At 42.8% G+C, this 14,568-nt stretch overlaps 2 protein-coding genes across 4 annotated transcripts in view; one reads left to right on the top strand and one right to left on the bottom strand.

Moving 5' to 3' along the window:
* Positions 1–2,836: 2,836 nt before the first annotated feature.
* VDAC2 (voltage dependent anion channel 2) overlaps positions 2,837–14,568 on the top strand; it is a 26,047-nt gene continuing 14,315 nt past the window's right edge. Inside the window, exon 1 of one of the 3 annotated variants that reach the window (XM_027649484.1) lies at positions 2,837–2,852. The gene's annotated coding sequence lies outside the window, so the exon portion shown is untranslated. Of the gene's footprint in view, positions 2,853–13,916; positions 13,933–14,357; positions 14,373–14,568 lie in introns of those variants that run through there. The other 2 variants (XM_027649485.1, XM_027649487.1) reach the window with 2 other exon arrangements.
* Positions 12,898–14,568, bottom strand: part of LOC113950195 — a 2,767-nt gene continuing 1,096 nt past the window's right edge. Inside the window, exons 2-3 of the mRNA XM_027649693.1 lie at positions 13,995–14,560; positions 12,898–13,925 (exon numbers count right to left, since the gene is read on the bottom strand). Of these exons, the coding sequence (XP_027505494.1) occupies positions 13,833–13,925; positions 13,995–14,560 (659 nt within the window). The 3' untranslated portion in view covers positions 12,898–13,832. The remainder of the gene's footprint in view (positions 13,926–13,994; positions 14,561–14,568) is intronic.

The raw sequence follows: 14,568 nt of genomic DNA, 5'->3' as shown, positions 1-14,568 counted from the left end.
GTGCCTCTGCTTTCTTCTTGGATGGCTCCTGATGAGACAGGACACAGTTTAGACTGAGAAGCTGCCTTTGCGTTTCCTAAGATACTTCTGCTATTCACCTCTATGTCCCTGATATTTCCTCAAGATTTCACCCGAAAATTTTAATTTGCATTTTATCCCCTAAGGATTATCTCATTTTTTTATCCCCAAAACGTCCCCTGGGAGAAAAGGTGAGTAACTCAGCTTTTCCCTCCAAGATCTTCAGTCTGTCCCTTAGACTTTACCTGAGATTTTCCCTCAGAACATCGCCTGGCTGTGCTTTCCAAGTTCCCTCAGCTTTACCTCTCTGAAACTCTCTGTCCTCTCTGAGTTACCTCACCAAGGAGTTCAAGAAGCTTTTCCGTCAGTAACTTCACTAAACACCCTGCTCCGACCCTCTGACGCCGCTGCTTAACACTCCTTACCTGTGTAACACCCCGACTCGTAGGGCGACTCCACAACCATTTAAAGAGCTTCTCAAAGCGCCTTTCGGCTGCGCCCGCCCCACGGACCGCGGGAGGAGCGGGACTTGGCGGCTGAGGGGAGCTGCGGGAAACCACTCCCGTGTGCAGGGCGGGAACAGCAGCGCAGGAGCGGCACAGCAGCGACCGACCCGCCCTGCCCTGCCTCGTCTCCCTCAGGGCACCCTTCTCGGTAATCCTTCAGGGCACCCTTTTCGCCCTGTGTCCCTCACAGCCCCTCAGGGACACACGAGACACCCGGCTACCCCTCAGGGCACCCTGTTCTCCCTCAGTGATACTGATATTTCATCCCCAAAATGTCACCCTACTCAGCATTTCCCTCCAAGATCTTCAGTCTGTCCCTCAGACTTTACCTGAGATTTTCCCTCAAAACATGCCCTGGCTGTGCTTTCCCTCAGCGTTACCTCTATGAAACTGTTGTCTTGACTCACCTTAGCTTTTCCCTCAGTAAGTTCACTGAAACACCTTGCTGGCCCCTCATGCTGCTGCCCAACACTCCCTCCCCTCTGTAACAGCCCAAAATCTGCCAAGGGCTGACTCCCAACCTTTTATTGAGCCCCTGATGGGTTGGTGGGACACCACGGCTGAGGAGCCCAAGTTGTGGAGAGAGAAGGCAGCAATAAAAACATAAAGCATTCGCTTCAGCTTCTGTAAAACTGCAAATGTTATTTTGCACTGGATCAGGCTCTGGCCAAACTAGGCCCAAATTAGGCCTGGATTCTTGCAGCCTTATTTTACTTCTCAGTGGCTCTCTGCCTTCTCTTGTGAGATACTGACTTGGCTTTGGGAGATGTTGCCTCAGTTCACAGGGCCCTGATGAATGATTTCAAGGTGTGCTCTCCTGCCCCATCAAACAGTGCTGCAGGACACTATGGGGGCATTGCTCGCTGGCAGCAGTGTTCCTGAAGAGGAAAGCAAAGTTAGCCAAGTGCTTTAATGAGGGTGCCAAAAAGTGATTCGATCTATGGGTAACAGAGGGTTGCAGCATACTTGGCCAAAGGCTCTGCCTCTGTTTCTGTCTGTTCAACTAAAAATAGCCCCCCTGGCTACTGCCAGGGGACAGAACAGCCCTACATGTGACAGGTGCAGCTGTCCCTCAAGAGATTGAAAATACTTAGAAAAGCTTTTGCTCTCCTGCAGGCTCCGTGAAATGAGCAAGAGAAGAGAGCAGAGGAAGAGGGAGAGTAGTTTGCAGCAGGCTCTGCTAAAGGCAGTCCTTCCTGAAGGTCTCTGGTAGCTTTTGAGATGACTCCTTCACAGAACTGGTCTTTGTTTTGGTTGTTCAGCTTTTCTCTTGATCATGCTGTTTCCCCAGGCTGTGTGTTGCAGCGACTGAAAACCAGAGCTTTAGCAGAAGGCTGGTGTCTGGTTCTGGCCAGCAGGAACGTGGAAGACCACTGAGGTGCCATCTCTGTCCTAGCACTGCAGAAATGCTGTCTTGATGATTCAGATTGGGATTCAGGAAGCAGGGACAGGCTGATGTGATGGCATGACCCAAGTTAGGGCTGCACTGGTGTGGTGTGCACACTAATCAGGAATGGATGGGGGTTTATATGCCAGAATAAACTTATTTTATTCCAGGAAAAGTTGTCTACAGGACAGAGGTACCCTAGTAGCTAAATCCACAAGACAGACTCTTTCTTGGGCGTTATCTCTTCCACATCCAAATTCATCTAAGTTAAATTCAAACCTGTACTAGCTGGTGGAGGGGTTGATGGATGGTTCACCACCTGTTTAATTTTCACTTTGGCTTTCCAGAGACAATGTGGACTATATTATCTGATGGCTATTGATTTGCCCTTGGTTTTCCACATACTATTTATAAGTACAAATCCCTCCTCTGCGTTTTGTGTGGCATGGGAGAACTGGCCATGAATGACAGAATAGCCCAGGTCACTGCAGCACCACTGGAAGTCACAGGATTTCCCCTGCCAGCACATGGTGTGGTTGAGCACATTATCCATAAGAAGACAGTGACCTGAGCTTACCTTTATTCACATTTTGCCTAGGTGTTCAAAGTTCAATGCCAGCTAATCCAATACTAGTAAATGTTACCATGTCAGATATAGGAAGAGTTTACACCTAGAGTTACACAAAGGTCAAGGAATCTGGCTCAGCTCCTTGACTTGATCTTAGGAAATCCCCCATGTAAGACTAAATGCATATATCGTTATCAATATCATTCTTTGTTTCAGCTCTCAAGAGACACTGGTCCCCAGTCTCCAGATGTGCAAGATGTGGGAACCTAAACCCATTAGGATCCTGGGGCTATAGGTGTTTGAGATGCAGATCCCTGGTATCTCAAATTCCAATCTAACCACTGAAGAACTGTGAGAATTCATTCTCAGAGAGGTAAGAAAGTTGCTGGCTTAGAAAGCCTTGGTAAGAAATGAGGGAGCTTCACTGAGAGTGCAGTGACAGACATAAATTCATCAGTGTTTCTGAAGGCGTTTATCAGGAGCAGAATAAAGGTATTTTGGGTTCCTTAATCAAATGCACTGACTTCCTTAAAGATTTTATCTTAATGGTGAGTAAAATGTGGTGTTCTTGAAAGGTTTTCTGGTTTAGGTCAAGAGGAGTTTAGTTTCATCTAAGGATTTTTGTACTTTAATGTTCCCAAGTACAGGAAAAAAAAGGCTGAAGCTGATTTGGATTCAGATACATATTTTCTTGATTTCTTTTCCTCCTTTTTTCCCCTCAACCACAGATATTTAAAAAAGCTTGTACCATACTTTCCATCTTCTAATCATCATCCCTGTGACATTGTTCTGCCAGATCTGTGCTAGGCATGAACTGACTTGTCAGCTAGCTACAAACACAGGCAGGGCAACTGAGGACTAACACCCTTAGATAGAGAAACCTAAGATGTGGTGTGGCTGATAAGACTCTTGAGTCTTCCAGGACAGACCTGTGGGGAATCTCAAGGCAAAAAAATTAGAAACGTGCTCTCTGTTAGGCTGAAGATCCCTTCTGGCACAAAGCTTCTATGCTGCAACATCCTTTTTGCTGCCTGAGTATAGGCCAAAGGTGAAAGATCTTTGGAAGGCCTTTTCTTCTGCCAGAAGTGATTAATGGAAAGCAGACAGCCAGCAGATTGGAATAATGGCTTGAGTGCCAGGATCCTGCCAAAAGAACTATGCTTGTGCATTAAGATTACTGAGCACTGGCTTTTGTCACTTGAACATCTGTATCCTGCTCTGAGGATTTCAAAGCACTTCTGAGATTCATCCTCTTGGAAAATGAAAGCACAGAAGTAGTCCCAGGCATGCCAAAGATTGCAATGGGTTTAGTCAGACAAACCTATTATACTGCCTCTGGCTTCTCAGAAAGCTTATTTAAAACAGTGAGAATATCTTCAAATCATAGTCTCCAATATATAAGTTCCCTGAGCTCTAAGAAATCAGGACTACAGTCAAGGAAAATAAATACACTACTAATAAAACTGCCTGTTTGTGCCTGCGATGAACAGCTGAATAAAACTAAAAAAAAAAAAAAAAGAAAGCAAGGAAAAAAAAAGGGGGAAACAGAAAAACAGTGTACACAATTCAGAATTGTTCTTGGTTCCTAACAGTCTACATAAACTAGTTGTAGAAGCGTGGAGAAGACAAGGCTGTGTATTGATTGGCACATTGTACACTGCAGAGAAAGGCCAGGGAGGCAGATGTATCAGAAAGCATCCACAGCAACACTTCACACTACTTTAACTGCAACCTGTGCCAGAAGAAAGCTGCCAAATATTTGAAAATGGTGCTGGAAAATATTTGAAAATGGTGCTGGAAACATGACAGCTTAGAACAGGATGTCTCCCTCACAGGAACAACCACAGCTTGGTGAGATACCTCAGGATGGGGTAAAGTTCTACACAATATGACTCATGTTATATTTGGCACTTGGTGCAGTTAATCTTATGCTATAGAACTGAACAAATGTTCATGGCCATATAATGACACAAAGTTCAGAAGTCCACTGTATCACTGAATCAGTCATCCTGGACTGTGTTGGTGGATATACAGCCTGAAACCACATTTGATTAATGCAAAGGTCATCTTTATTTTAGGATTTTTGTTTTGGTTTTTGTTACTTCTTTTTCATAGTCTGAGACGCTGTCAAAAATATTGGATATCACAAGGTTTAACTTTCAAAGGTAGATTATTCTGCCTTTCCTGGTTTAAAAGTGTTTGAAAAAAAGGTTGAATTGATGGAGTTCACACTTCAGTACGTTTCCATTTATTGCTGCTGGGTGAATTTTCAGTGATGGCATAATCCTGGATGCTGATGTCACCAAGCTGAGGCATGTTAGGCTGCTGTTTGACTGAGCTGTTTCCTGTGTCTAAACAGATCAGAGATCTCCATGTACAAGCATCTTACAAGTTTTATCTTTGTCATTCTGTAGCTTCTATTTTAGTGTACTGTATGACAAATCTTACATTATTATCTTCTGATCTCCATCACAACTTTCTCATATGAATATCTAATCCTAATGGATAAATCTGGCATATTGAAGGATGACTGTTGGGTAACTAGTCATTTAATTATACTGGAAATGTGGGATTGCAAATACCAACCATTACAATTCCTGCCTAGCTGAATCTCTATTACTGCTACTATTTGCAACCTTGGTACAGCAAATCTTTTCTTTTTTTTTTTAATCTCTGAAGGAATTAATATATCTAGGTTATTCTAATTAGTAGCTTTCTATTACAGTCATAAAAAGCTTTAAATATTGTCCCTATTAGCAGGAGAAATAGGGAGAGGCTGTACTGATAAAGAAAGCACAACAGTTGAAGCCTGACTCAAAACTATAATTATTGTGGCCTGGTTGAATCTCCAAGCCTGTCTGCAAGAAGAATGGAAGTGTTAAAGTAAAATAAGAGAATTTGTTTTAGTCCTTTCCACAGGGATACCTGGTGTGGAATAACTTAAAGCAGTTTGGCATGTGGGACTGAAAACCTGAGAAGACAGATTTAGTGCAAATACCTAATAGAAAAGAAAGTTTTTGGGTTTCTCAGCTTCTGAAATGCACAAAATCAAATATCTGGTAACTGAAGCATCAATTCTCAATTTTACGTGGCTTATGTGTGGACTCACACAAGGAGAACCTTTGACATACTGGAGGACTGTGAAATTCCAACCTCAGTATCACTTAGGAAGTGTTACTAACCTGTTGATGTTTGCCTTGATAATATCTTTGTAGAAACCCACTATAGAATAATATGGTTTATAATATGTTCCAATAATTTTCTAAAATGTGGGAAGCTATTTCAGAAAAAAAACCCCTCAACTTGTTTCAAGAGACATTTTTTACTACATTCATAAACTTAAAATATGCAGTGTGTACCTATAATGAAAATGCATCTGGAAATGTGATGTTTAAAGGTATATAAAAATTTATTAAATGGAATTGTAGTTCTTTGTTATATTCTATTTCTTAGGGTTATATTTTCTATATGAATCATGTTAGTTGCCTGGAAACTTTCCCCTGGGTCTGAAAACATCCTTTGAGAAAACTTTATCTCTACATGACAGAAATGGAGCAAAGGTTCACTCCTTTCTCTGAAAGGACTCCTTCCTTGTGAGCAGCCCTTATGATGAATAAATGATGTGCTATTTCTCTCTGTATGTCCTAGTTAGCCTCTTCATGTTTATTACTTCCTTAATCTGTGGCTGGGTTAATTGAATCATTGGCCCGTGTCCTGCTGTGAATACTCATTGACTGAGAGGTCTGGTTGGTTGAGAGCCCTCAGTGACATTATTTTTTAGAAATCTGTATTTTGTGGGTCGTTACTTGCAGATCTTTGTCCTAAAGATCCATCTTTGGTTCCAGTTGTGACTGATACTGATGAACTGAGTGACACACACACAGCCTGCACCTGAGAGCCCATCTGCAAACACACACCATCCATTTTCCCCAGCAAAGGCTTTGCAAGTCTCTGCAGCACACCGTATCTGAAAGCCAGTGGTTTTTAGCAATAACTACTCCTATTTAGTTTTGTCGAACATTAGATACATCTGGCCAATGCAGGATAACTTTTTGAAACAAAGTTAATGTTCATTTGCCTTGCAGGCCACATAGACAATAATATAGTTGTCATTAGAATAGTTCTTGATATTTTTCCTAGGTTGATGCATGCTGTCTAGGCCAGTTTTGAAAACACCTTTATATACAGATACACAGATAAAAAGTACTTATTCCTGTTACTCCATTAAAATACAAATTTGGAAAAATTGCCTCTTTAAAATTTAAACATGTACTAAACTTTATGTTCTTTGATCATAGCCACTTATACTATAAAATTGTTTTTTTGGGGGGACTGCTTAGGAAAAGCCTATTTGAAGTATAGGCTGAATAAATTTCAATTTTCACTTCATGTTTGTGAATATCTAACTCAAAGTAGTCATGTGCATATTTAAACCAAAGCATCAGGTATAAAAGATGGGGTCCTCTATTTTGGTAAAAACCTTTCAGGTAGTACTTGCTTTATGTATTGTTTTGCTAGAATAGGATCTGCAGGGAAAATGAGGAGGGACAGTGACAGGATCCAAGGATAAGCCTTTATGTGGCGTATTTTATGAATGCCCAGATTATCTATGTTAGTTTAACAGCTCAGGAACATCGTGGTTTCTCTCTACTCCCAGCTCAGAGAGATGGAGCTGTTTGTGGCTCTAATAAAGTAGCACATCTGTATGCCCATCCTCTGCCATGCTTGGGCTCTTTGGTGATCTAAAATTTATCATACCTTCATTATTCTAGAAATTGCTCAGCATTTGTGTTTTAAACACTGGGAGGGAATACTTTTTAAAACAAATAGGCAGCAGTGTCAGAAAAAAGTCTCTCCAAACCATAGTGTAGGAGACATTTTTTAAATGCCTGAATTCTAAAAATGTGGTGAATGTGTTCTCAGGGCATGAAATAGGAATGCCTAGACATGCCCTCCAAACAGAAAGGGGATGGTTAAGAAGATATTTAGTTTTGTTTTAGAGTGGTGCATGATTTCTCCCAGTGGTTTGTTTGTATGCAATTAGTATGGCCTCTTTAGACTGTGACAGGCCACATTCATTGTACCTATCTTGTTATCTTTGAATGGGGAGGATTTTGTCAGTGTAGATTTTTAAGCAATATCTTATCCGTCTTTCTGTTACTTGCTCTGTTAGTTTTGTACCTGGGTATGCGAGTTTTTCAATGTGACACTAAGAAATAAAAGTTGTAATTATGTAAGGGTTTGAAAGCAGGACAATTTTTTTCAATGTTCACTTTGTGCTGGGCTGTACAAAAGAGGTCAATATCATTACTCTCTTTTTGCAGAAGGACAGAGAGTCTTAAGGAGAAGTGAAATTAATTGTTGCAGGCAAACCTGCAATAAAGCTCCAATTTCTTCATTCTTGATAGAAGACACCTTTGCCCTTATTCCTGTCACAGTTCATTATCCCCTTGTGTTAGTACTTACTTGTGTTTCTGTCTGTCTTGCCTTTTGTTTTTATACCCTCTTCTGTTCTTTCCTCCTGAGCACAGGAGGCATTTAGTGTTCATAAGCTCCTGAATGGTTACCTGTAAGGACTTTCTGTTCTGCTCAGAACGACAGTCAAGTTTACAATATGGGGTTAAAATTTTAAGAAATCTCATTCCACTTTTTCAGCTGTGGCATGACATATGCACAGTTGCTCCTGGGAGATGGCTCGTGCCAATGACATTAAACGCAGAGATTAAGGATGCTCGCTCCATCAGTACACCCTTTGTAGAAATCAACTGCCAACCCATACCATGGAAGACCCTCCTAAAGTTTATGGATTGAGTGAGTGAGTTTTACTGGACAGCAAAATGGCAATCCTTTCATGTGATGTCTGAAATACCTGTTTTAACGTGAAATGCACCGGGCTGTCTCAATTAAATCATTGTAAGAACTATTTCAACTGGGTAAACAGCATCTTTCCCTTATAAAGCACTGAACATTTTAATCAAAACTTTTGCAAAAATGTTCAGGTTGAGACAAATTTCTGGACCAGAACCTCCAATACGAGCAAAAAAAAAAAAAAAATCAATCAATGAAATAAGGTATTACTAAAATAAGATATTTTACTCCTGGTGATTAGGCAGATCTAATTCTGAGAATTGCTATCATCAGCTCTGCTGCAGTGAGGCCTGCACTGAGAACCTGGCAGCTAACTAGAACATATATATATATACACAGTCAAATTCCTGTGAAAGAGGAAAAATCCACCATAGAGAGCAGATTACCCCACAGGGTTGTTTGGGGTTTGTTTTTTGCTTTTTGGTTTGTTTTTTTTTTTTCTCTAATATCTTATATTCTGTTGAAAATGCAGTCCTTAAAGGACTGGATGATTGACGTATGTTGGCAAAGGTTGCTCACTCTGCAAATGCCATGTGAGGGTGTGGCCTATGCGGTTTTCCAAGGTAATCATGCAGGTGGAAAAAGTAATTAATTCCCTACTTTTATATTTGTTAGTATGAGAGCTGTCAAAATAGATCTGTAGATAAATCACTTCTTGTAGGTATTTTATTTTATAGTAGTATTATTATATAATAGGTTTGTCCTATCAAAATAAGCCTCCCCTCCCAGATAACCAGGTGTGTCAGATTGCTCCGGTGAAACTCGAACTGGTCACAGATCAATTGGGTTTAGGTCAACTCCATCTGTGTTGTCTGTCTCCCCACGGGATATGTTGCCAGGCGGTGCAGGAGCACTCTGTAATACAACCTGCCACTTTCGTTTTAGAAAGACAGTGACAAGACACTGCACTGCCCTCTCTGTCCCTCTCTTTTTCTAAGTCTGGGCTCTCTCACCATGCCCAGTTCAGTTTCCCTCCCACAGCTCGGCCCTGCGGTGCTCAGCCGGCCGGGAAAGCCTACCCTCTGCTGCCGGCGCTCCCGAAAGGCACCAGCCAGGGAATTAATGGCTCAGCGAAGTGCCGGGACTGCTGGGGCTGCAGGACAGAGCGGGCGTGTTCACCCTGCACTTCGCACTTCATTCCCGTGTGCCCGTGGGTTAAAACTGGGGACACCTCACACTCTTTAGGGGAGGGTGATGGCTGGTCCCCAGCTCGCTCAGGGCTCACTGCGGCCAAAAGGGGCACCCAGAACCAGACAAGATGCCACAGCACGTGCGGGACACACTGACCAGCTCAGCCTCGTCCTGCCACTCAGCACCACCATCCTTCCCCCAGCACATCTGCTCCTAGAAATCTGCTGCTTTCCCCTGGTTTAAAGACCCGTGTTCCACAGCGTGGCCCTACCCCAAGTCAGCCTACCTTTTCCACCCAGAGGGGACAGTGGCACCGGGCCTTCAGGAGCCAAGACAAGCTCCCGGGTCAGAGGTCAGCCAGCCTGGCCCCGGCTGAAACTTCCTCAAAGTCTGAGCCATTCGGGACAGGAGCTCAGGTTACAGCCGCCTGAAACCCCTCCAGCTTGGCTATTACAAATGGCCTGCCATCACTTGCTATGTTTGCAAAGCCTGCTACACCTAGAAAGAGAGGTGACCTTAAGGACTTAATATCTGGGAGTAATTGATTGAAGTGCAGGTTGGTATGACAGCAAATATTTTTAAGATTTTTATTTGTTGAAGAAGAAGACTTATTCCCTCAAAAATCAAATGGCTAACAACGTGCTGTTACTGTAGAGATGTTCTCAGGTTTAGAGCTGTGCATCCAGAGCAGTTTACAGTAAAGACCAGCATCAGAATATTCTGAGCACAATAATGACACCCTATAAATAATGTGAAAGGACGTGAAGCCAGGGTAGCACATTTTTTTTCTCTGGGAGGGATTTGCTTGGGGGCAAGCTGTTGTCCGTTCCCCCTCTCCAAGCCCCCTGTTAGCATTTCTTTCTGAACATAGTACATAACTTACAATGTCTTGGGCACAGCCTTCTCCATGTTCCTCCTCCATGGCTCAGCTTTGCTTTGTTCCCACCAAAGTGTTATTTACAGCATTTAGGCCTAACCCTGGAGTGGCTTCAATGAGAGACAGGGCCATAAAAACATCACTCAACATCTTATGCACTGCTGTCCCTCAGTGGGTTAAGCTTTACAATGAGAGAAGCAGTTTCATGGAGGCAACCAAATTCTTTTCAGATAGGAGAATAACATCTCGGAGGCTTGCTGCTCTGCAGTGTAATTTCTTTGGTGTAAAATGCACTGAATGTCCTGAGACATGTAATCCTCAATCAACTTCTTATGAAAAACTCGAGATAACTGAAAAATTTGTAATCTCTAAAATGAAGACCCAGGCATCCTTTTGACGCAAGTAACTGCTACAGTCTGCATCAGGAGCAGAAATGTCAACAACACAGCAGAAGTGAGCAGTTGTTCTCATATTTATTTTAGGTGAGAATTGTTGCACCAGTCACTCAAACCTATGGTTCCGTGCAAGTGATTTGGAACATTGGGCACATATCTTTGAATTTCTCAAAGATTGTGGTTTTTTTATAGGTCAGTATTTGATTGCATGTTTGCCCCTCCCTTTGTAGGAGTTATCTCCTGCAAGGAATGAAGCCTATTAATTAACTTATTTCAGGGTATCAGGACATCTGATGGTTTTTAAATCTATCAGGTAGATTCGCTAAAAAGTTTCTTATTCCTTGACGATAAAACAAACAAACAAACAAACAAAACAAACAAACAAACACAAAAAAACCCCCATCAATCCCCCCAAACATCCAAAGCCAATGAAAACTGCAGCAAAAAGAAAAAAATGAAGGAAAATAATTATTATCAACCAAAGAAAAATCCAGAAGAATGAATAAGTACAGGCTTTTCTGCATGGGGGTTGTTTTTATTTCAGTTTCTCCTTGCTCTGTAACAGAACCTTCTTCACATCCCTCTTCTTATTTATTTGGCAATAGGGTGCTTTAGCATTGAACGTGTACTAGAGGAATGCACAGTATCTCCACAGGCCATAACAAGAAGCACTGGACTTCTAGTTTGCTTTATCTGTGGAGCTATGGGCAATCAGCTTTCACTAGCTATGTAGTTGTAAGATGCTCTGTGTCTCCATCAGCCTTAGTAGGGACTGCAAATAAGCTGTTTCCCTTGTTGACTTTCTCAAATTTGCTTTCTATGTGCCTTCTCAGCTCTAAAGTCATAGGTTAATATTAGTTGGTTTTCCTCTGAGCTAAAGTATTACCTCTATCAGATTATTTAAATGTGTTACATTCTGTGTGGAAGTGTATCTTAGAATCTGGTTTAAGTTAAACTTCCACCTAATAGTTTAAGCTAAACTGAAAGAAGGCTACTTAAAACTGCTTGGGAAAAAAATTCAAAGTCTGTCAGTCTAAAGGATCCTGGCAGTATGGGCCTCTTCTGGTTGTCCTCTTGGGGCTTTCCAGATGCCTGGTTTGCATAAGGGCAGTTGTAAGGTATGAAATGAAACGTGTAGATATCCTAATATTCCTGCCTCTGAGATGATTAGTTATGGAATAATTTAGGCAATGCATACCTAAAAGAAAGGGTGTGAGAACAGGATAAGCTCCATTTGCAGCTCAGGGGTTGTCTGTCTCCAAAGAGGCTATACAGCCATAGGTAATGGTTGAATGCACTGGTAATTAGTAATCCTTGCTCGATTTTTCTTCCACTGTCTAGTTTCCCCTGGCACCCATATAAACATTTAGACTTTTGCTAGGTAATTCCACTGGATGGCACTCCTTTAGTGGAAAAAATCCCTTTGTTCTGAACTTGTTTCCTGCTAGCTTCAACTATTTTCCATGCTTTCCCTGCTGGTTACACTTTCATTATCTCTGCTATATCTCTTAAGTCAACTTGTTTCAGAATGAGTCGTAATTTACTTAGTTGTTCATTTTCAGACCTCTTGTAAGATTTTTTCTCCACTGAATCTTCAAGATCTGCATCCGGAGGAGAGAGCAGACACTGACTTCAGGCTCATGTTAGAAGTGAAGATAACTTATCAAAACTGTTTGATGGACACTGATATATACTGTAGCCACTTGCTCTCTTTTTGTTGGCCGCAAACATTACTTCAGTAATGTATAAACAGCGTTTGTGTTCAAATGGCAGTAAACTTCTGCAGTGATCTGGTTTTTCTTCAGGTGGCACCAGTAAAACACTTGACTCTGATGTCAGTTATGTAAACACATGGCCGTATTCATACCAAGTGGTAATCGTTCCACTGAAACTGGCACAAAAACCAAGAGCTGCTTAGTTCCAAAGGAAAATCAACCCCTTTAGAGTGAGTGCACCTGCACAGGAGGTGTGTGCACTGAATGCTATGAGGAGAGCCCTAAGAGGAAAAGGCAGCATAATTTAGATGTCTTGCTATTGGAGGCCTGAAGATGTGCCTTTTTGGTGCTCTGAGCTTTAGCAGACATGCTGAGAGAAATAAGGCATAGTTGTACGAGTGAGGGATGGGGCGAGAGTGAAAAACACTGGCACACAGAGGCTGTTGCTACGGAAGCCTGGAACAGTAATGCAGAGGAGTTTATGTGGTGTTATTTGTCACAGATTATGTCTCTGCCTTGTCTCACAAAGCAAATGATTCACTGCTTTTTTTTTGCTCAGGGTGGGGCAGTAATTCCTTTCCTGGATTGCTAAAAATAAAGCTAAACAATGACTACGATATTAATTTTTAACGGAAAAAAGAGGCAGAAAACTGATATCTCCTGCAAGTAACCGAACCTTTATTCAGAATGGATGTATACTATTAGTATGAATAATAAATGCATGTCTTTAAATACTTATGCCATTATCTATTTTTACTTAATCAGATCTGTTTATTCCTAATATATGTTTCCATGCACACTAGTTTTCTTCTCCTACTGCTATTCATTTTCTCAGCATGTGGCTTTCCTTCTTGATTTATCAATACATATCCATCTTTGGAATGCCAAGCTGTCTTATTTAAAAATACCAAAATGAAACATAACAGAAACCTGTTGGCTTTCTGATGTGAAAGCATTTGACTTGCACCAGAAAAAAAAATCAGTTGTTTATCTTTCAATATAACTAGTAGGTGATGGCTGGCATTATGTTGGGCATTGCTGTTAATCTGCTCTCTTCTCAATAACCTGGAAAATTACTGTTGTACCATGTGGTCTGGAAAATAAATTGTGTTGGATGTTAATATGTATTTTTCATATAATGCAAATATAGCTTGTATTTGTTAATTATTTTTACTTTGAGGAATTTTGACCATGTCATAATCCAAGCAAGCAGGGCACAGCTATGAATTTTAGAACTGCAGTTCCTTGTCCTAGCAATGGTCTGCGCTGGTGACTCAGTGATTCCTACTGCAGAGCTGTGCAGGGACTGCTGCACAATAGTCGTGAGACTGTTTTCTCCAGCAGGTCTGATTTATGGTTAGCACTATCTAGGAAAGCTTTCCGAGGGTTATTGCTTCTCTTGGCCTGAGATGCAGTGTCTTCTGTTGTGGAGTGCATGGGCATCTCCTGATGGAAGGTGACTGGAAGGTAAAAATGGAGTTTAGGCAGTTGGAAAGTCTGTGGTAGCTTGTCTGCAAGGGGCAGCAAACCTGGTTAGATGGAGCACAGCTGCCAGCCCAGCGATGGCCCAGCCGCCCTGTCAGGTGTCGGGGGGGCGTCTGTGGGCTCGCGGTAGCAACAGCAGCGCATGTTGGTGTAACCAAGGGTTCAATTCCAGTGGGAGAGGCACGGCGAGCATCCCTGCAGAGCGATGCTGGGCACCGTGTCACCTGCGACTGCCCAGCGGATCCCTGAGGGGAGGGAAGGCCTCTGAGAAAGGGCTCCGCGGGCTGCGAGGAGCGAGGGCCGCCCCTGGCGAGCGCCTCCTGCACAAACGCCACGGGCTGCGGAGCGGTGTCCGCGGCTGGCCCGGGTGAAGGGCCCGCCGAGTCGGTGTGAGCGACGGGCAGCCTCTGGAAGGGTGACGGGTACTTTCCCGGGACGGGGAGAGGCTCTAGGCACGAACCCTCCTGCTTGTGCAGCCGAGAGCCGCCTGCAGCTGCCCATTCTCCCTCGGCCGCCGCAAGGAGAAAGGACCTTTCGGCGCGGCCGGCGGGGCGGTGCCGGGGGCTCTCCCGGCCCCTCTCGCCCCTCCCCTCCTCGCCCCTCCCCTTCCCTCGCAGG

Source organism: Corapipo altera, unplaced genomic scaffold, assembly GCF_003945725.1.
Source record: "Corapipo altera isolate COAL_440 unplaced genomic scaffold, ASM394572v1 53, whole genome shotgun sequence".
NCBI classification, from domain to species: Eukaryota; Metazoa; Chordata; class Aves; order Passeriformes; family Pipridae; genus Corapipo; species Corapipo altera.
Note: the sequence above shows the minus strand (reverse complement) of the source record. Positions and strands in the feature narration are given on the sequence as shown.